The sequence below is a fragment of the Psammomys obesus genome, unplaced genomic scaffold (assembly GCF_907164565.1).
Source record: "Psammomys obesus unplaced genomic scaffold, mPsaObe1.curated_primary_1811, whole genome shotgun sequence".
NCBI classification, from domain to species: Eukaryota; Metazoa; Chordata; class Mammalia; order Rodentia; family Muridae; genus Psammomys; species Psammomys obesus.
The window spans coordinates 21,972,811-21,994,062 of NW_026592890.1; the positions used below are offsets into that span (position 1 = coordinate 21,972,811).

The 21,252-nt window shown below is 44.7% G+C and overlaps 1 protein-coding gene across 1 annotated transcript in view; it reads left to right on the forward strand.

Moving 5' to 3' along the window:
• Crybg1 (crystallin beta-gamma domain containing 1) overlaps positions 1 to 21,252 on the forward strand; it is a 51,982-nt gene that overhangs the window by 11,949 nt on the left and 18,781 nt on the right. Inside the window, exons 3-12 of the mRNA XM_055616004.1 lie at positions 470 to 517; positions 602 to 720; positions 3,222 to 3,381; positions 5,449 to 5,588; positions 12,650 to 12,776; positions 14,785 to 14,820; positions 15,341 to 15,498; positions 16,572 to 16,698; positions 16,791 to 16,936; positions 20,840 to 20,966. Coding sequence (XP_055471979.1) covers positions 470 to 517; positions 602 to 720; positions 3,222 to 3,381; positions 5,449 to 5,588; positions 12,650 to 12,776; positions 14,785 to 14,820; positions 15,341 to 15,498; positions 16,572 to 16,698; positions 16,791 to 16,936; positions 20,840 to 20,966 — 1,188 coding nt within the window. The remainder of the gene's footprint in view (positions 1 to 469; positions 518 to 601; positions 721 to 3,221; positions 3,382 to 5,448; positions 5,589 to 12,649; positions 12,777 to 14,784; positions 14,821 to 15,340; positions 15,499 to 16,571; positions 16,699 to 16,790; positions 16,937 to 20,839; positions 20,967 to 21,252) is intronic.

Consider the following 21,252-nt stretch of genomic DNA (forward strand, 5'->3'; position numbering starts at 1 on the left):
TTCCTTCCTTCCTTCCTTCCTTCCTTCCTTCCTTCCTTCCTTCCTTCTTTCTTTCTTTCTTTCTTTCTTTCTTTCTTTTCTTTCTCTCTTCTCCTCCTCCTCCTAATTTTCGATTACTCAGATTCTTTGAAGTGCAATCTCCTGTGTGGTTCTTAGTCAATGAGTCAACGAACTGCTGTAAAGCATAGGTCTGACATTTGGGCCCTGGATTTTCTAGTATTGGAGGAAATCCCCTAGACGTTAAGATGAGTAGAAGCTGTAATGGCAAATTCATTTGGAAAATCCTATAATTTAATCATGTAAATTCAAAGAGAACACTAACATGACTTGAGTGTAAAGCGAAGTAGATGCTTCTGCGCTGATAAATGGTGAAGTAAGTATGTTCAGATTAAAAGGAGTTCAGGTGGAGAGAAGGCGCCGCCCTCTAGTGCTGGAATTGCTGACCACAGTTTCATTCCTCTGATTGCAGACTCTCAGAGGAAGTGTGCCCAATAAACTCAATCCCCGGCCTGGGAAGGTAAGGTTCCTTTCATTTCTGGTCCAGTTTCTTTCTTGGGCTGGTGAAGGGAGACAAAATGCTGACACTTCCACTTTCTTGCAGGTAGTGATATTCAGTGAGCCTGACGTCTCTGAGGAGTGCATCGAGGTGTTTGGAGACATTCAGGACTGCAGCTCTTGGCGCCTCTCTCCAGTGATACTTGTGAAAGTTGTCCGAGGATGGTAAGTGTGTCCTGCAGGCTCAGCTCACAGGGGGTTAGAGAGCACTGCAGGCTGAGCTTACCACAGGTGTATGGCTTTCTCCATTACTGTTTAAACCTCACTGCTTCTTTATGAGTATACCTTTATCAGCATAAATGACTTAAAACAGTCGATGGTAAGATAAGAAAAACATTTAGCGTACATGGTTTTGATTGTAAAAGTAATACGTGCTTATGACAGACAAATCAGAAAAGTACAGTAGAACAAGCTTACTTTTCCCATAAATCTCCACACAATATTGCTTTGGATACAACTAGGGCCCAGAATGTGGTTCTGACTCCTGAGTAGCTAACGAGGTGGTAAGAACTGCATTTGGAAGCTGGAGCCATGGCTTAGCATCTAAGAGTACTTTCAGCTCTTCTAGAGGACCTGGGTTTGGTTTCCACCATCCACTTGGTGGCTCAACTGAAACTCCAGTTTCATGGGAGCCAACTTCTTTCTCTGGCCTCTGCAGGAACTGCCTCAGACATACATGTACCCAGACATACATGCAGGCCAAACACAGCACAAAGACCCAAATACGTGAAAAAAAAAGTGAAACTTTAAAAGAAAATTACATTTGTTCTACTTACAGGTCAGATGTGACTTGTTGCAAACTTACAGGCAAACCTGGATGTGGTACCTTATGTCTCTAACCCCAGCACTCAGCAGGCTAAGAGACAGTTGCTGTGAGTTCCAGGCCAGCCCGGTCTTACATAGCAAGACCCAATCTCAAACACATCCATGCCCACAAAGCTGGCAAGCCAGCTCAGTGGGTGGAGGCGCTTGCCTCCAAGCCTGGGGAGCTGAGTTCCGTTTCTTGGATACACATGCTGCTGGGAGAGAACTGACTCCCAAAAGTTGCCCTCTGCCCTCCACTTGAATGTCATGGCTCATGTGTACAGACACACACACAAACGAATACATTCACAAAATGGAGGCAAGATCTCACTCTGTGGAGCAGACTGGCCTTAAACTCACAGAGATCCATCTCCCTGTCTTTGCCTCCCAACGCTGGGATTGAAGGTGTGTACTGCCACACCTAGGCAATAATCAAAAAATAAATAAATAAGCCAAACAAACTCATAGGGAAAGATAAACAAAGTTCTGACAGTTTAGGAAGGAAGTAACCTAAAATTTAGTTTACTTTCTAATTTTTAACAAAAGGTAGTTTTGATTAAGGGATTGATGAAGATTTAGTGCTTTGACAACTTCTAAATTATTTTTCCTGGTTGAGTTATCTCTCAGAGGTGCACAGGAAACTGAGTAAAGAAAAACAACTGCAAACAAAATCAGAGTATCATGTTTACCGTCCCTGTGTCCTTACACACTTGGCTGAGGTCAGGAGGGCACTAAACATTTATGAATCATTTGGGGTTTGACCTCACACATGCAACAGGAGGCCAGCACTGGACCGCTGAGCTGTCTCCCCAGCTGCCTTTTTACCTTTTCAAACATCATCTTGCCATGTTACCACCTGTGCTTGGACTCACCATGGAGCCCCAGGTGGCCCTACCTGTGACCCTTCTGCCCAAGCCTCTGGAGTAGCTGGACAGACAGATTCAGCCAGGACCTAAAAAGTCCTGGTGTTTCTTTTCATCTCCGTCGGACTATTTATGCAATGTCTTTTCTAACAGGGCTTTTAATATTTTAATATATTTTTCTAGATAGTGATCATACTCATTAGAAAAAGAAAATGTACTTTCATTATCAAATTAGACTGAAACTCCTGCTAAGAACAAGCTTTGCAAGGCAATTTTGTTTGTAGTGAGACTGTTAACTCCTTTGCAACCTTTTGTTTTGTTTTAATAGTTTATTTTTTAATTAATTGTAGGGGGGGTGTTTGTGAGGGTGTGTGCATTTGAGTACAGGTGCCCATGGAGGCCAGAGGCATCGGATCCCCTGGAACTGGGGGTAACGGGTGGTTGTGAGCCACCCAAAGTTTGTGCTAGGAATCAAACTCTTGTCCTTTGCAAGAGCAGAACCCACTCGGAACCACTGAACCTTCTCTTTAGTTGACCTTGTAGCAACTCTTATTGGCTCCTTGAAGGTGTAAGGCGTCCCATTCACTGTGATGTTTTCCTTAGTGCTGTGTGGTTGCTGGGGAGAATCTTTCAAAAGTACTCATTGTTGGCATACATATGGTTTTTTTGTATCAACGTATTCATTGATTCAGTTGTGATACAGCATAATACCTCTAAGAGAAATGGGTGGTAACATACATGTAAGGGAAAGTTCACCCAGAGAGCCCCTATGATCACCTGTCAGTTCCATGAACTCTATCACAGTGATAACTCAGACATTCTCCAAAATGCCTGCATAGGTTTTGATTTATCAAAGGCCTAATAAGACCCACTGAGGTTGATCTCAGGGACAAGCTTATGCTATTTTTGGTTACTTATGTACAATATGTGTTAACCAGAATTAAGCAATCATACCTGCCCCACTGTGACAGATAATGGCTCTTCTGTGTTTTCTTTCAGTTGGATTTTGTATGAGAAAGCCAATTTTGAAGGGCACTCCCTCGCTCTAGAAGAAGGTGAACTGGAACTCTCTGGTCTCTGGGGCATGGAGGATATTTCAGATGAAGAAGCAGAGTCTGACAAACCTGTAATCATTGGTTCCATCAGGCACGTGGTCCAGGTAGGTTATGGGAAATGTGAACTTCATTCAGCACTTGGAGATGAATGAATAATTTTACTTTAAAGGAATCTTCATTTTATGACATAAATGGGAAGATATTTAACCATACTCTGGCTATGTGTTCTACAATGTAAATATTTGTATACCATAAATTAACTAGAAAAGAAACCTTCTAGTCATTAGATATTTTTCATGATAAATCAATTTACAGAGGTGGGTAGAATTTCCTGCTTATTTTTTTAAGGATAAATGTATTGTCAGCATCTCTCTTTGTAAATATGTAACTTCTGGTGTCTTACACATGAAAGATTAAACAATAACTTTATACAATAGAGGGAAATGCTATAGATTACAGTAGAGAAGAGTGGAAGGTTCTAAAATGGGAATGAAAAAGAATGAAAGACAATTTTGGGCAGGGAGAGTGGTACCTGTTTCCTAGGTCAGTGTTTCTTTTTGTTGTTTGTTTGTTTTTGGTTTTTTGTTTTTTCTTTAAGACAGTCAGTGTAGCTCAGACTAGCCTTGACCTCTTGATCTTCCTGCTGCTACTACACAGGCTGGGATCACAGGTGTGTGCCGCCACACCCCAGGTCAACATTTCTGAGAGACTTAGATGATGCTCTTAGCTTTTAGTGGATCTTGTCATGATGTGGCTCTGTAGCTCCAGCTGTGCCTGAAGCTGCAGCCATCCTCATTGTCTCTGTGTGCCCCCGGCCCCCAGAATCACAGACACACACCACCACAGCCTGCTTAGTTTTTAGTTTTAAGTAGAGTACATAGTGTGATGAGCCATCTAAGATATGAGGAACACTATTTTGTTATTTTACGTGTTTACTCATACTCCATATACTGTATCCTACATACATGCTTTGTCCCCAGGGGGCTGTGAGCCTCCATGTGAGTGCTGGGAATTGAACCCCAGTTCTTTGTAACAACTGCAAGTGCTCTTACCCCCTGAGCCAACTCCTCAGCAACAAAGAACACTATTTTAACATGTTCTCTCAGTGGAATACTTTACACATATATTTTACATTTACATATACGTATCACACACACTGCATTTTTATTTATTGCTTAAATAATGTACATAAAAAAGCAGTGTTCAAAGCTAAAGTTGACCGAACTGAAGTGTGTCTGTCCCTTCACGCATTTAAGTTCTCCGCCTTCCCTTGGTCATATTCAGATCTGCTTTTTATATAGTTCTAATGTATTGCGAATACAGCGCACTTATTCCTTTTCTACCCAAAGCTATGATTCTCGGTCCTCTTTTCCTGTCCTCATGATCGCTCTCCGGGATCACGCTCCTGTGAGTGATTGCTTACAGTGATTACAGATGGTGCTGTTGGCTGGGGCAAGGCTTCAGGTGTGTGCAGGAAGGTGAATCGGGTGGAGCTCAGGGATGAAGCTCCTGTTTGCTAATGCAGCCAGAGCTGCCCACGCTACTGCTCGGTCTGAGGCTCAGCCGAGCACTGTTCTTCATGGAAAGGCTGTGCTGCTCTTCCTGTAGTTCATAAGTGATTTACCAACAAGTGTTTGCTATTCGCAGTTACAGTGGATCGTAAGTTTGCTTCTCGCCTTTTTCCTGTCAGTATTTTGAGATTGTATTTTGAATTGTGTATGTGTATAGGGGTCGATGTGCACAGGGGTGTGTCTGCCTGTGGAACCCGGAAGAGGGTGTCAGACCCTCTGGTTGCAGTTGCGGGTGGTTTCCAGAAGCCTGCTGTAGGTGCTGGGAACCGAACCTGGTCCTCTGCAGGAGCCGCAAGCCCTCCCAACCACTGAGCTCTCTCTCCAGCCCCTCTTTACCTTCTAAATATTCTGTGAGGAACAACTGTTTATAACTCCAGTTCCGGGTGATCTGGCGCCCTCTTCTGGCCTCTGCCAGTACAATGCATGCATGTGGCACACATATTTATTCACATTAACATACATCCATACATCACACAAACATTAATTTTTTTTTTTTTAAATAACATTTTCGGTCAGTTGTAAGACAGAGCACAATGAGCTAACTACAAGTTAGCTATGTTTATGGAATATACATCTATGCGTTGTTTTTTTTTTTTTCAGGATTATAGAATTAGTCAAATTGACTTGTTTACTGAGCCGGAAGGGCTAGGACTCCAGACGTCCTACTTCGATGATACTGAGGAAATGCAAGGCTTCGGCGTGATGCAGAAGACGTGTTCCATCAAAGTGCACTGGGGCACGTAAGTCTTCTGGTTCAAGTGCGGGTTTGACGATGCTTCATCAGGAATGCTAGAGAGGGCAGAGGTGTTCAGTATGGGGATCCAAAGTCGGGTCCCACGTGTCTACTTTATCCACTATGCTTTAGCTGCTGCACCCTCACCCGCCAGACCCTGTCTCCCGTTCTCTGCGCTGGGGTTAGTCTTAGGCATGTTAGCCAAGGACTTCACTGAGCTTTATCCCAACCATGGAAAACATACTTTTCACATAGGACTTTTCCCCTATACCAGAGAAACCTAGCCATGCAAAGCTGAGTAGTAGGTTATATGTTCACAATAATTCCAAGGATATAATTCAGTATTTTGAGTGAGATGGGTTCGAGCCAAACATACTTCCTTCGCCATTGTTACACAATAGTGTTGTGTTGGCTATACAAGCCCCAGGAAACTGTAAGTACAGTTTGTACCTCCCGTGTTGAATTTCAATATGGCATTTTGAAAGGAGCATCCAGACCTCACAAGGAGAGCATGGTGGTGCCTTGTCAACAAGCAAAGGCCGCTTACTAGGGCGGAATTCAGGATAACTGGCTGCTTTATAGAAACAGACTGTCAAGAAGGGAGCACGCAACAGAGGAGAGCAGTTGGGAGGCAATTCCAGTCATACACGCAAGAGATGCCGGTGGCTTAGATGTAGTGGCAGAAAATGGCGAAACTTAAGATATATATTTTTTCTTTTTTTTTTTTAAATTTATTTTTAGTATTAGTTCCCACTCCCTCATTCCCTCCCAATCCCACCCTCCCTCTCTCATCTTCTCCCTGCCCCTTTCCAAGTCCACTGATTGGGGAGGACCTCCTCCCCTTCCATCTGACCCTAGCTTATCAGGTGTCTTCATGACTGGCTGCAAAGTCCTCCTCTGTGGCCTAGCAGGGCTGCTCCTCCCTTGGGGGGTGAGGAGTTCAAAGAGCCCTCCATTGAGTTCATGTCAGAGTCAGTCCCTGTTCCCTTTACTAGGGAAACCTACTTGGTTACTGAGCTACCATCGGCTACATCCAAGCAGAGGTTTAGGTTATATCCATACATGGTCCTTGGTTGGAGAAACAGTGTCATATAAGACCCCTGTGCCCAGATATATTTGGTCCTTGTGGAGCTCCTGTCCTCTCCAGGTCATACTAACGCCCCCTTCTTTCATATGATTCCCTGCACTCTGCTGAAGGTTTGGTTATGAGTCTCAGTATCTGTTTTGACACACTGCTAGGTAGAGACTTTCAGAGGCCCTCTGTTAAGATACATCTTAAAGGCAGAACAAGCAGCATTTGCCGGTAGATTTTATTTAGATGCAGGGGTTGAGAAGGCTTGGGACCCTGGTCCATTCTGGAATAGAGGCCTGCAGGAACAGTGTGGGAGGAAGAGGGGAGTTCAGAAGGGTTTTTTTTTTGGGGGGGGCAGGTTAAACCTGAGATCCTCTGGGTTCACATGGGAGGGAGGGGGTAAATGGAAGTGTGAGCCTGGATTGCAGGGAAAGGTTACAGGGGGAACCTGAGAGTCCTCCCCTTAGAGGAGGGGTGGAAAGGGCTGTGGGTGTAACTCAGAGTTTGAGTGCTGGCCCAGTATGCAGAAGGCCTGGTGGTCAGTTCCCAGGAAGGAGAAGGGAGTCCCTGCGCAGAGCAGAGAAAAGCAAGTTTTAAAAGGGGAAATGACCATTGCGAAGACTTTAAATTAGGTACCACATGAGACCCCAAAGATTTTAGCCTGGGAAAGAGATGATATGCGCGTTAGGCACTTTTTAGAGATTGTGAGAAAATGCAGAGTCTGGTACAAGAAAATGTCTTTATGACCACTGCCTTTAGATGTCTTCTCTGGCTATTCACTTCCATGCCAGTGGCCTCACAGAAGCTGCCTCCAATGTCTGTTCAGGACATTAACAGTGCTTTTACAGCTCTTCCAGGAAGCCTGGGAGAGTGGAGAGAGAGGACTGTTTGTCACCTGGCTTACTCTCTCCATCCATCCTTTTCTCCCTGTGTGGGATTACAGATGTGAGCCGCTGCTCCTGGCTAAGTTGGAAGGACTTAACTGGTAAAAAGCACTCAGCTCACTTTGCCGCTGTTGGTGTAAAAGTGCTCCGAGTCTGCAGGCAGAGAAGTCCTGGAGGGGGGTGGGGCCTTTCGTAGATCCCATCGGAAACGTGTTCCTGGGCCTGATCACTCTAGATTAAGTTCCTGGGCACACATGTAAGAGTGTTTCTGGCCTTCTCAGGTTCTTTCTTGAGGAAGTGAGTAATTCTTACCTAAATTTGCCTTTCAAATTCTGTTGACTGTGAATGAGTCCTAAACCTTTGCTTTAGCAGCAGATAATCTTAGCCCCCATCCTCCTTGAGGCAAAGGCAGGCTCACGTAATTCTAGGGTGTACTTTAGTGAAAACAAAGGATTTGGGAACCTCAGAGGAAGCCTCTGATTTAAGCAAGGAAGACAGGCTGGCCACTTTGTCCGCACCAGGGTTGTTAAGCTGAAGAGTTTGATGCTTTGAAATGACGGAACGGCTTTTTCACCAGCCAAATGTGCTTTTATCATTTCTTATTCTGAAATAGTTGATGTCTAAAGGAGAATATATGTCTGTGTGTGAGTTTTGGAGCCTAATAATGACACACCCAACCCAACTCGTAGCCAGAATAATTCAGGAAACACCTTCCTGTCATCTACCAGATCCAGTGATTGCTAACATTTCCCACGTTTGTTATCTTTGTTTGTTTGTTTGACACGGGGTTTCTCAGTGTGGCCCTGGTACTCACTTCATAGACCAGACTGAACTCAGAGATCTGCCTGCCTCTTCCTGCCTAGCACTGGGGTCAGCTTCCTGATTGTTACCTTTTGCTGTCAGTTGACTGTACATTGCAGATAATTAGCTCCTTTGCTCCCACAGACTCGGCCTCAATCTCTCTAAAATGACAGTAACTCTCATTATACCTAAGAAAATTAGCACTATATCCTATGATAATATAATATCCCGGAACCACATCTTCCCAGTTGCCTCCAGAAGGTCTTCCGTAGTTTTCCTTTCGTTCTAAATCAGGATCTAGAGCCAGGCGCAGCGGAACACGCCTGTAGTGTCTACACATGGTGGGCAAAGGCGCATGATAGGGAGTTCCAGGTTAACCTGGGCTCTTTAGTGAGAGACACTGTCTCATCTCCAACCCAGAGTGCCCCAGTGAGACTCCCTCCTTTAATTCCATTTCTTTTGTCTGCCTCCGGAAGTCTGTTTGCTGCTCAGGCCAGACATCTGTGTGACTGTTGTACGGGCACCTGTGTGTGCCAAAGTGCTTGCCTGTTCATGCATGTGCTTGTAGTTGTCAGCTAGACGGACTGGTTGGTGAGGCCCGGCAATCCGCCTGCCTCTTTCCCCAAGAGCTGGATTATAAAGCACACAGCTATGCCAGGCTTTTTTGTTTTTGTTTTGTGTGCTTGTTTGTTTGTTTTGGATTTGTTTGGGATCGGGGCTTGTTTTAATTTTTTTATAGTTTTGAAATTACATAATTACACCATTTCCCTCCTTCTCTTTCCTCCCTCCAACCTCTGTGCTGCCCACCTTCTAAATTCATGGCCTCTTTAATTGTTCCCTCTCACACAAACAATCGCACGCGCACACACACAAGCATGCACACACACACACACACACACACACAAATATATTTCTAAGTATGTAAACACAGCTTTCCTAGCCTGTGTAGTGTTACTTACATGTATGTGTATGCTTTCAGGTTTCACTATTTGGCATTGGATCACTAATTTGGGGCTCTTCCCTGGGGAAGACTTTCACCCACTCTCAGCATCTCTTAGTTGTTTGTGCTTCTATGTCCAGGATGGAGGCCTCATCAGCTTTCCCTTCCACACTGGCATGTCTGTGGTGGTGTTCAGGTCATGTTTAGGCAGCTGTGTGGATGAGACCTCATGGTGTAGCCTCTCTGACATATCCAGGAGATACCATCCCACAGCAAACTTCCTGTTCCTCTGGCTCTAATAATCTTTCTTTCCCTTCGTCTGCAGTGACCCCTGAGCCTTAGGTGCAGCACAAGGCAGGCTTTTAAGAGCAGCTTGGGCCAGCTGTCTTAGAGCATAGGTTTTTCTGAGTTTTTATTTTCTTGTGGTCTCCCTATTATTATCTAAGTGTTGTTTGTACGAAGGGTTAGGTCTGGCGGTGTTATGTGATTTAGCTTGGACAGTGTTGGCAAGCGTGCTTCCTGAGAGGTGGTGGCATGCATTTATGCTCTGTCACCACGTGACTGACCAGCCACCTGTGTACTGATGACCTCAAGTTTGCTTGCCTAGATGTGGGCTCTCTCACAGCTCCCCTCTGTACAGTTACTCAGGAGTTTGGAATAACCTCATATTTAACATTCAGTTGATTTTCATACACACCTTCTAGGAGCCAGCTGGGCGTGCTCAGTTTAGTTTTGCCTGCTAGGTGGTCAGTTTACAGGTTACCTGGTCTAAGAACAAACACACGTGATAAGACTAAAGGACATTTCTAAGGGAATGATAACACATATGTTAACATACAGACTAGTGGCCATTGTTCAGCAGTGTTTATATATGCTTCTTATGATTACATTCATGAACATTCATAATGTATTATCCTTATGCATCCATTCATGCATGCTCATGTTTGTTAAAAAAAAAAAAGTAAACACACACTTCTTGTTTTGTAATGAGCAGAGCTCATTACCTTACTACAGTGGAAAAGGAAAGCAGTTTCTTTAGAAATAGAAATGGCATTCCTGAAGAAAACCCCCTGCTCTCCTGAAGCTCTGTGTATGAGTTTTCAGATCCCCATGTGTGCCTGGCGTACCTGAGTGTCTGTCCCCATTACTGGGAAGGTCTCTAGGCTTGGCCCACTGAGGGATGCCTCTCGGGACACGGTCTTGCGGATTCACCAGTGTGTCTGTTCTGCTCCCCAGCAGAGCTCTCCACCTTCTGCAGATGCTCTGTGACTTACACACTTCAAGAAAAGCGGAAATTTAGTATCAGATGAACAGATACTTACAGCTTAGCCCAAAGAAGGAAAGCCCTCAAAAGGAGGCTGCTTTGAAAACATCATTTTGGGGCCGGGGAGATGGCTCAGCAGTTAAGAGCACAGGCTATTCTTCCAGAAGACCATGGTTCAATCCCTAGCACCCACATGACAGCTTACCCCTGTCTATAACTCCAGTTCCAGGGGATCTGATATCCTCAGACAGACAGACATGCAGGCAAAACACCAATGTACATGAAAGTAAGTACATCTTAACAAAACACATCATTTCAAACTCTCAGGGTCACTTTCATGAGCCACACAGGCTGTTTATGAGAGATCGCAGTTCTCCCCTTGTGAGGGAGTCTGAGTCAGCAGCGTTGACTGCAGAACTTCCATTCCTTGGCCCACACATGAAGCACATGTGTAGCGTGCCTGAGCCAGCTTTGGGCTCCAGGGATGGTTGTGCCTTCCTGTCTGGCATGGTTTAGATATAGGAAGTTAGATACAGGGACCCCTCAGCCTGCTGCCTCCTGGCTTAGAGGAATCGTAGGTCATTTAAAAGACAGGTTTCTTTCTCCTTAGTTACCTAGTTCTGAAGCGTAACATTTGCACAGAAAGGGACTTAAAAAACCTCGACTCCATAACCCAAGTGTATTTTGTGAGCTAGGACTAGAACATCCCATCCAGCACACCAGGAGCCTGGTCATCCAGGCTTCCTTCTAGTTGCTCCCCTCCCCCAGCCCCTCTCGATGGGTAACCGTGGTACTGCCTTAGGACACTGTTGATTGGCTTTGGTCTCCACTTATGGACCATGGGACCTCCTAGCCTTGTGTACCACTGTGTCTGTTGACAGATCTTTAGTAGGAATTGTGTGGCAAATCTCTAGGAAATTAGTTGAAAGAAGGCCCACAGGCATCTTTAACACAAGCTTTCACTAAAAAAATGAGTGTTAGGCCAAAATTGAAAACAAGAGGAACACAACCCCATCCTCAGACCCTGTTTTGCTGTGAAGAGTTTTGTTTTAGAGTTCCCTCTCATTGGCACAACGGTGGGGACCATAGCATGGTTGTTAGAGGGCCACAGCCAGGTGGTTCAGCCAGACTATTATCACCTAGGTGGGGTGGGGATCACGGACAAGGGGCAGGGGGAGGAGCTTGCCTGTGTTTCTGAGGGGAGGTAACTTCTGAATTAGGTAAATCACTTCTCCCCCAGTAGCTGCACCTTCCTGCTCTTAGCTCCAATGGGCATGTTTTTATGGTTCCCTGGCCTTAGCTCAGGAGAGGGTGGGGCTGCCATCCCCTGACCAGAGCAGAAGTGACGGCTCGAGCCCGATGCAAGGAGGTGGTATCACTGCATCTTTATGATCAGAGCCGAGCGCTCAGAGGGCGATGCCACCCGGGCACAGGCAGCCCTTGGACCTGACAGAAGTGTGTGCTGGGCAGTGCACACGGCAAGAATGCTTGGTGACTGAGAAGAGCAGGTTATGTTTGGCACACTCCCTTCAGTGGAAAAAAAAACAAAAAAACTGCTGTGAAAAAAAAGACATGATCAGGGGGTCAGTTTACAGCAGCCCTGCCTTGGAGCAAGTGACTTAACCCCCCCCCCCTCGCCCCCGGGAAACTTCGGACAAGAGCATTCCCTCCTGGAAGCACTGTTGTGAGATCAACTGAATTCTAGGTAGCATTCTGTGGAAGCTTTTAGAAGGGGTCAGTTGCTACAAAATTTTGACGCCATGAGAAATGATTAAGTAGAACACTATAAGTCTTTATTTACAAAAAAAAAAAATTAACTTAAAACAAGGGTTTGGGCGGCCTAACTTGGGGGTCTCTAACTAGGTGACAGAGAAACTGATATAAAAGCAGTTATAATATGGCTTAAAGTAAGTGGCTAAAGCCACCATACAGCTGGGCCCTCGGAGGCCACTTTTCACCCAGACCAAGATACAGCCATCCCTGTGGGACCACACTGTCCTCTGTTCTTGCCCTTCCCCCATCAGTGGGGTCCTGTGTACTGGGGGGCAGGAGGGAACAGAAATAAACCCTGAGTTTCTGCTTCTTTGCTTCCTCGGTGGCTGTTTAGGTGGCTGATCTACGAAGAACCTGGATTTCAAGGTGTCCCCTTCATCCTGGAGCCGGGGGAATACCCTGACCTGTCCTTCTGGGATACCGAAGAAGCGTACATCGGATCCATGCGGCCTCTGAAAATGGTAAAGATGACATTGAAGCTGAGGTTCTGAAGGCAGCAAGTGTGCTACCTTGACCTCCAGACTCTTCCAGAGGGGACTTTGAACAGTAAAGTCAGCTTTTAGTGCTTTGCGTGCAACTGTAACAGGCAGAGGAGTCCTGTTGCTGGGTAGAAACGATAGAAGCAATGACTTACTCAAGTTCACAGCCAAGAAAGATGACAAAACTAGGTATGACCTTTGCGCTGAGGGCGTCTTCTGCCTCACGGAGTAGATGTCTGTGCCAAGCTTCAGCCAAGAGCAGGCCCAGTAAGTGAAGAAGTATTTGTGGAAAAGGGGAGCAATGTTGACTAAAACTCCAGTTGGTGAGAGAGAAGGGTTTGTAGTTACGGAAGCCGAGAGGCGAAGCTGAATCTTAAACAGGAGCGGGATTGTTGTTGCTGGAGCTGGCAGAGAATGCGTGTGGGGCCCAGGGCAGTCGCAGAGATGGGCAGGGCTGAGTGGGACAGAAGGGGGGCTGTGCACAGTGTTCAAATACTCATCACCCTTACGCGGAGCCCGGGCTTCCTTCTCGATGCCATGTTTGCCTTGGTCTCTGGTTGCTCGGCCAGAATGAAGGCTTAGGGATGAGGCTGCCACACTAGCCTCTGGTGGGTGCTTGGTGAAGCTAGGTGCTCACCCAACGCCAGAGGGAAGGCCCTGCTGTGAACTTGTTTGTGAATCTCCACGCTGCAGGTGTCTTCAGAGCCATCCTGAGACAGATTGGAACGTTAGAAGCATTTGATCTGACTATCTGCAGATCTCAGTGCAGAAGACTTGAGGGTTTTCTTTAAAAAAAATCAAATCCGCTTTCAAAGAGCCGAGTTTTATTAGTTTTGGGAATGCATGAAAGAGTTGTCCCAAGCTTAAAAGGCAATTTGATGGTTTTAAAAGTTTACTGAGGCTCTCCAAAAGACTGCTTTTTTAGCCAGCGCTCCCTTGGTTGTATGAGGTCTGGTTCACTGGCTGAGTTAGTCCATTTCTTTATGATTGCAGTTTACTATGGCCATTTGAAGATCGTTGGCTGCAGTTTTTAAGCTCATAAAGACACATCGATGGGACACATCCCAGCTTAACCCACTACTGACTCTTGCCTGCTTAGGAGTTTTAGGCAATACTCTTTTCTCTGATTTTAGGGCTTATTTTTAACTTTATGAACCCTTTTTATTACAAAAGTATAACAATACCCTCCTTTGAGAGGTTTTAAGTATTATCTAATAGTTGGTCTTACTATTTCCTGCTGTGTGAACTTTAACACCTTTGTAGGCTGTTGGTTGCAAAGTCAGATGCCTCCAGGCGGCAGGCAGGAAATAAGAAGGGTGAGGCTGCTGGGAGTGGAGTCAGGGAGCGGTGGAGATCAGCCAAGCCTGTGGCTCGCTGAAGGACAGCCCCTACAGAATTACCAAGCCCACAAGGTGGAATTCGCTTCCTGTGAGACATTGAGTCTAGATGTGTCAAATCTTAGGGCTAGTTAGCAGGAGAACAAGAAATAAGAGTTTTAGGAGGTTGAGGCAGGAGGATCCGAAGTTTGAGGCTAGCCTGGTCTTCATGGTGAGTGAGACTGTCTCCAACAAGAAAAAAACAGCACTGACTCTTGGATTACAAATTAAAATTGTATCAGAAATTTTCCTAGTTAAAAAAAAAAAAAAAAGGCAAAGCAAAATAAATCAAGGGGCTGGGATGTAGCTGAGTGGTGGAGAGTGCTTGCCTAGCTTTGCACAGCAATTCCTCAGTACTCCAAAAAACAAGCAAACAGAACAAGACAAAAACAGAAGAGAAGCACTCACTCAGTGTGCATATGTAGCGTAGGGAGCCATGTGAGTCTCTGCTGTAGATGGTCTTGTGTCTTTATTTCCATTTGATAATGTTGGCATCACCTCATGGAAATTAAAACAAACCAGAAAGACACCACACTGCGCTTCAACTACTGTGACAATGCTAAACACTCTCAGTGGAAACCAGGTGTTTTACTATGCTGTTCATTTCATTTTAGGGTGGCCGCAAAGTTGAATTCCCTACAGATCCCAAGGTAAGAAGGGGAGATAGACATAGATAGATAGATAGATAGATAGATAGATAGATAGATAGATAGATAGATAGATAGGTAGAGAATTGGGAATGAGGGGGTAAGGGGAGAGAGATTATTCTATGATCTCCAAGTATATGACACTAATGGGACTTCCACTCTAAACCTCTCTCCCACTTCACTTCAGCCAGAGGAACTAGCCCAGCTTCACATGATGGAGGAGGCGCCTGTTATCTTAGCATGGCCTCTAAGGTTCACTACTGTAGTTTGCTTTGGTTTGGTTTCTTTCAAGACAGGGTTCCTCTGTGTAGCCTTGGCTGTCCTGAAACTCACTCTGTAGAACAGTCTCGCCTTGAACTCAGAGATCTGCCTGCCTCTGCCTCTGCCTCTGCCTCTGCCTCTGCCTCTGCCTCCGCCTCTGCCTCCCAAGTGCTGGGATTACTGGTATGTGCCACCACTGCCTGGCTTCACTGTTTAGCTTTTTAACTTCTCCCAAATTAGTGTCATCTCTTTTCTGTTGCAGGTGGTTGTTTATGAAAAGCCTTTCTTTGAAGGAAGGTGTATGGAGCTAGAAACAGAAATGTGTAGTTTTATCACGGACGGAGGTGAAACGGAAGAAACAACTGGAGACGACCACCTGCCCTTTACATCGGTGGGGTCTATGAAAGTTCTAAGAGGCGTGTAAGTAGGAGGGGTAGCTGGTAAGGATCTCTCTTTTCCTTGATGAAACAATCAGTGTGCCCTCTTTTCCTCCAAAGACAACATTCCAGACTATAGTATGGTGATGTTTTGTGGGGAGCAGGGAGTCATGAGGATTGAACCCCAGGGTGTCACAAAAGCTGGGCAAGTGTCCAGCTACACCCCAGCAGGGTCTGGTGATTTCAGCAGTGTTCATGCTCTCCTCAGTCCACTACGGACTGGACTTGAGAAGATGGCTGGAGGGATGCTAAGGGGGAGTCTGATGCGAAGCTGATAAAATTGGCCATATAGATTGATTTTTAAAATGTCATGTTCCAGCATAATGAACTATTAAGTAATTTTCTAATTTTTATGATCTTTTTGGATTTTATAGATCTTGCACATTTGTTGTCGGAGTATAAACTGAAGCCTATTTTGTTAATAGGCAAAATTTTGTATTTTATTTCTATTTGAAGAAAGTTTGTCATTTTACTTGCTGAGTTTCATTTTAATTCCTTTTTAAAAAAAATTATTTATTTTTATCCTATGGGTATGAGGGTTTCTCCTGCATGTATGTCTGTGCACCACATCTGTACAGAATCTGAGGAGTCTAAAAGACCCAGGTCCTCAAGAACTGGAGTTAACAGTTTTTGGCTGTGTGTGGGCACTGGGAACTGGTCTGGGTCTGGGTGCTCGGCAAGAGAAACAAGTGCTCTTAACTGCTGAGCCAACTCTCCAACCACCCATTTTTGATCTTATTAAGCATGCACACTCATACACTCAAATGCATACACATTGTACACACACAGCTACACGCCTTTACAGAACGCTAACATGCTTCTTAGTTTTCTCTGAACAAATTCTCTTCAATATTAAGTATATTTAAGTATATTAAATATTAAGTATATTTATATAAATATTAAGTATATTTAAGAGAATACTCTTAAATATTAAATATATGCTGTCCTTTCGAAATTTAGAGAATTTCCCAAATCCACATCTAATTTTATACTTCTGTTTGTCACATTGGAAAGGTTTTAAATGTCTGAAAAGTTGCCGTGTTCTCTCTGCTGCAGGTGGGTTGCGTATGAGGAGTGTGGCTTCACTGGTCACCAGTATTTGCTGGAAGAGGGGGAGTACAGGGACTGGAAGGACTGGGGAGGCTACAGCGCAGACCTGCAGTCTTTACGACCTATATTAAGTGTAAGTGAAAGAGAAGCTAGTGGCTAAGGGGTGGTCTTTTGGGGTGGTAAGTGGCTACCCTTTGACTCAGAATCTTTCTTTTTTTTTAATAGGATTTTTCAAACTCTCACATGATAATGTACAGTGAAAAGAACTTTGGCTCCAAAGGCTCCAGTATTGACGTCTTGGGAATTGTTGCTAACTTAAAGGAGACTGGCTATGGAGTGAAAACACAGTCCATCAATGTGCTGAGTGGCGTGTAAGTGAAGTCATTCAACCAAGGTCTTAAGCTTGGGTTTTACTAGGCTTTCTGTTAGATTAATAGTCTGTGAGACAGTCGGTCCTCAGTGAATATCTGACAGGTAAACATTAACTCACTTGCTTGATAGTTTCAGCTGTTTTTAAGATAATCTGATGCAAGCTTCCCCCCCCCCCCCATTCTGGAGCATGCTTTTGGGTGATGTTGTAGAAAGATGTGGAGCTGCTGCCATTTTTTCTAAATGAGTAGATTGTGAGTTTCTTTAATGTGAGAAACAAATAAAAAGACTGAGTAGCCATTGACCTTACTTAAGGTTGGACAAAATCCTGTTAGGCTTTCCCGTAGTACCATCCTTGCTAGTGTTTCTTCACTACTATTTTGACACAAGACAAATTTTCAGACTACCTAGAGTTTTGTTTTTTAGAGAGTCTGGGTGTGTGCTGCAGCTGACCTGACCTCTGGCTCTGACCCTGGGCTCTGCCTACCCCAGCCTCCTGAGTGCCAGAATTATGGTTCCCTGTGCTTTCGCCATGGCCAATTCAAGCCTTTACTGAGACACACAACTCTGAGATGGAAGTGACTGATTGAACTTACCAGCCTAAGTGATAAAAACAGAACTTACTGGCCATACAAATAAAAAGCCCTGGAGAAGATTTTATCTCAGGCTCGGTGGCACAGGCTTTTACTCTTAGCACTTCCAGGCCAGCCTGGGTTACATAGTCGGATCCTGTCTGAAAACAACAACGACAAGACCGATCAAATGAAAACGTTTTGATGCAGACATGACTGGATATTAGGGATCAAGCAAACACGGTCACCAGACCATCTCTCACCTGAGCTCGCCACTGGGGCTTTCACTTAGGTGGGCCCTTTACACCTGGTGGCCTTCTCCCGAGTCATTGTGTGCTCAGATGCCAGGTCTGACTTTTTGGTGTGGATCATTAGTACGTGCCTGAAGTAGAGAGGTGGCAGCGCTGGTGTGACGTGCCCATCCCTAGGGTCAGTCCCACAGCGGGTGTGATTGGAGTGTGTGTTTCCCCAGGAACACCAGAAAGACAGATGCCAGAGTTCTGTTGTAGGGAATTGTTCTCATGAGCTTATGAGATTGTTCTGGTTTCTTCTCAGTGATAATGTTATTAAAAGGACGTATGAAGGAACTTGGCGTTGGTTCCTATTGAAAGCTATTGGTTGTAAGCCTACTTGAACCAGGCTAGCCTCAACCCTAATGCATTTTTAGAATTTTATTTATTATGTATACAGTGCTCTGCCTGCATGTGTGCCTGTAGGCCAGAAGAGGGCACCAGAGCTTCTTACAGATGGTTACCAACCACCGTGTGGTTGCTGGGAATTGAAACTCAGGACCTTTGGAAGAACAGCCTGTGATCTTAACCTCTGCGCCATCTCTCCAGCTCCTAATGCATTTTTTGAGGCCTCCCCCACGAGCTAGGCAAACCTACACGTCTACAGTAGAATACACTCTTTTTTTTAAGTCACTGCATGTTTATGTAGGTAGCAACCTATTTAACTTGGCAGAATGACATCAGTAGCCCTAATATTTCACGATCATAGTTGGCTGTCTACCAAAAGCCAACAAAGCCACTGAAAATGATGTTCTGGCTCTTCAGTGTTTCAGATGCCTTTACAGCTAAGTATGTCTGAAAAAAAGTATAATGAGCCACTCGGTGTTGGAGAAACAGGTGTATGTGTTGACACTCACCAGGTGTCCTTGTTCATTAGTCACAGGCCAGTCAGTTGTCTACCCAGCAGAGGAAGCTGGATGATGCTGGGTAGATGTTAGTGTAGGTTAAGTTAGCAGAGACTGTTTTGTTTTTTTTTTTTTTTCCTCTTTTCCCACTTGGCTAGCTTGACATCAGTTTCCTCTAATAGGATGTTGAACTTTTTTTATGTTTCTATTTTTAGTAGTCATTTTTTTTTTTTTTTTGTTGTTGTTGTATTCCCTGGCAGAGGCTTTTCTTTTCCTTGTTGTAGCAACCGAGGTTTGGCATGGGGGTATAGAAGGCCTGGTTGTACACACACATACACACACACTGTGACACACTCACTCACATATATGCACATATCCAGGTGCAACTTCCTCCTGAGTTTGTTGGACGTGGAAGGCCTTCACTGAGGCCCGTGGCATCCTCAGATCAGATACAGCATTTATGCTGAACGCGAGGCTGCTGCGCGAGGTAGAGAGCAAACCCTGGGAACGCTCAGCAGAGAGAGGAGCTTCTAGTCTGTGTGCAGACAGGAGCGGCACAGGCCTAGCAGGATGTGATGCTTAAGTGAGGGTGATTAGCCTATGCATTTTTTTAATAGTTTCGAAGAAAAATGGTTTTTATTTTAATGGCTTTATTTTTACTGGTAAATTAGCAACCTACGATTTGTTTTGTGGCATCTTCTTATTTGTTTGTTTACTCTGAGGTAGGGTCTCACTGTGTCCCTGGCTGGCCTGGAACTCTATGTGGACCAGGCTGGCCTTGAACTCGCAGAGATCAGCCCACCTCTGCCTCTCGGGTGCTGGAATTAAAGCCGTGTGCCACCATATCCAGCTTTACTTTGCTTTTTTATGTCTCACAAAATTCACAGTTAGAAAAAAACCTTTTGTTCTGCTTTTATTGCTTGACATACACTCTTTCTATGTGGCCCAGGCTAGCCTTGAGCTCATTCCTCTTGCTTCAAAGCCCTCCCAAGTGCAGCAGGTGGGGTACATATGGAAATTGGGGGTGGGACATTTGCTGGGTGTTGCTGATGTGTGCCGCCATGCCCAGACTGAGTAAAGCATCTAGAAGTCTGTTGTGTGTCTTCCTGGAGGCACACTGTCACGGATGTTAAGTCCCCTGTGATCGTTAGCTGGGAAACAGAGGGAAGGATGCTTATGAGACCAACCAGGCCTTTGAGGAGCCACGTTCCAGGGCAGTGAGTTAGAGAGGGCTACACTGAGTGTCTGCTGAATGCGGTAGACCTAGAGAACCTTTCCCCGTTCAAAGACATCCCCTTTGCACAGGAAGTAGCATCAGTTAGTTGGTTTGACTGATTTCGCCTTTCTGAGAACACTGTGAAGAGAACATGTGAACACTACAAGAGACGTGTCCTTAGCAACCTGGGGACTGTTTCAGTTTGACTTTTCTATAGATTTGTTAAGGTGCAAATACTTGAAAAAAATTTAAGTGCTTTCCTTTTTTTTTCCCCCAGCTTTTTATTATTCACTGTGATTTGTTATGTATGAGACATAGCTTCTCTTATAATAATGATTAATATGCCATGTGACAGATCTTGTATAAAAGAGGTTTATTTCGGGGGAGATGGGGATGAGGGGAGGGGGGACCTGGGGAGAGGGATCAGTCAAGACAGAGAGAGACACAGAGAGACAGAGCATAAGAGATAGGGAAGCTGGTGGGGTCCTCTTATCAGGTACACACCTGGTGCGCACCTGGCGGTGATGATGTCAGAAGTTGCTAGGCCACGAAAGGCAGGCTAGTGGACCGACCCTTCTGTTTGCTAACAGCTTCCTGTTAAGATCTGTCCTAAGAAATCTTTTGATGTTGAAAAAAAGTTTTTACTTACAGAAAAAAATAATCAAACTCCTCTCTAAAATCCAGTGTATTTCCTTGGCATAAATTTGGGGGGGAGGGGATCACAACACAAAATTATCCTTATTGGTGCTTTCTCGAGGCATAGGAGTTTGGTATTTAGGAACACCAAAAGTTTGCATACAGACATTCTTTTGTGCACCATTTGGATTTGACTCATAGACAAAGCCAATCTGCTTCTAATATTAATGGAGAGCAGAAAAAAAAAAAAAATACAGGATCTGATCAGCAAAACCCTTTTTTGGATGTGTAAGGTAGTTTTCTGTGTAACATAAGAACATCGTTAACCAGGGTTGTGTTTCTGTAGGTGGGTAGCCTATGAAAACCCGGATTTTACGGGGGAGCAATATATCCTCGACAAAGGCTTCTACACCAGCTTTGAGGACTGGGGAGGCAAGAACTGTAAGATCTCTTCCGTTCAACCCATATGCTTGGTAAGGAGTTCACTCTCATGGGAATATTACTTCATCCCCGGCTTCCTTGCATGGCTTCTAGTTTGTGTAGCGATTGCTACGGGAGATATTCTCGGGTAATTTTAACGGTAATTGCTAATGCATCCGAAAAGAAATTTTTTTGTGTGTATACCATTTGATTTAATAATTAGTTTATAATTTTGGTAAGAATACATTGTTTGAAGAGGTGTTCAGAAAAGCATTAAGAATAATTGCAAAGCTGGGCATGGTGGTGCATGCCTTTAGTTTCAGTACTTAGGAAGGCAGA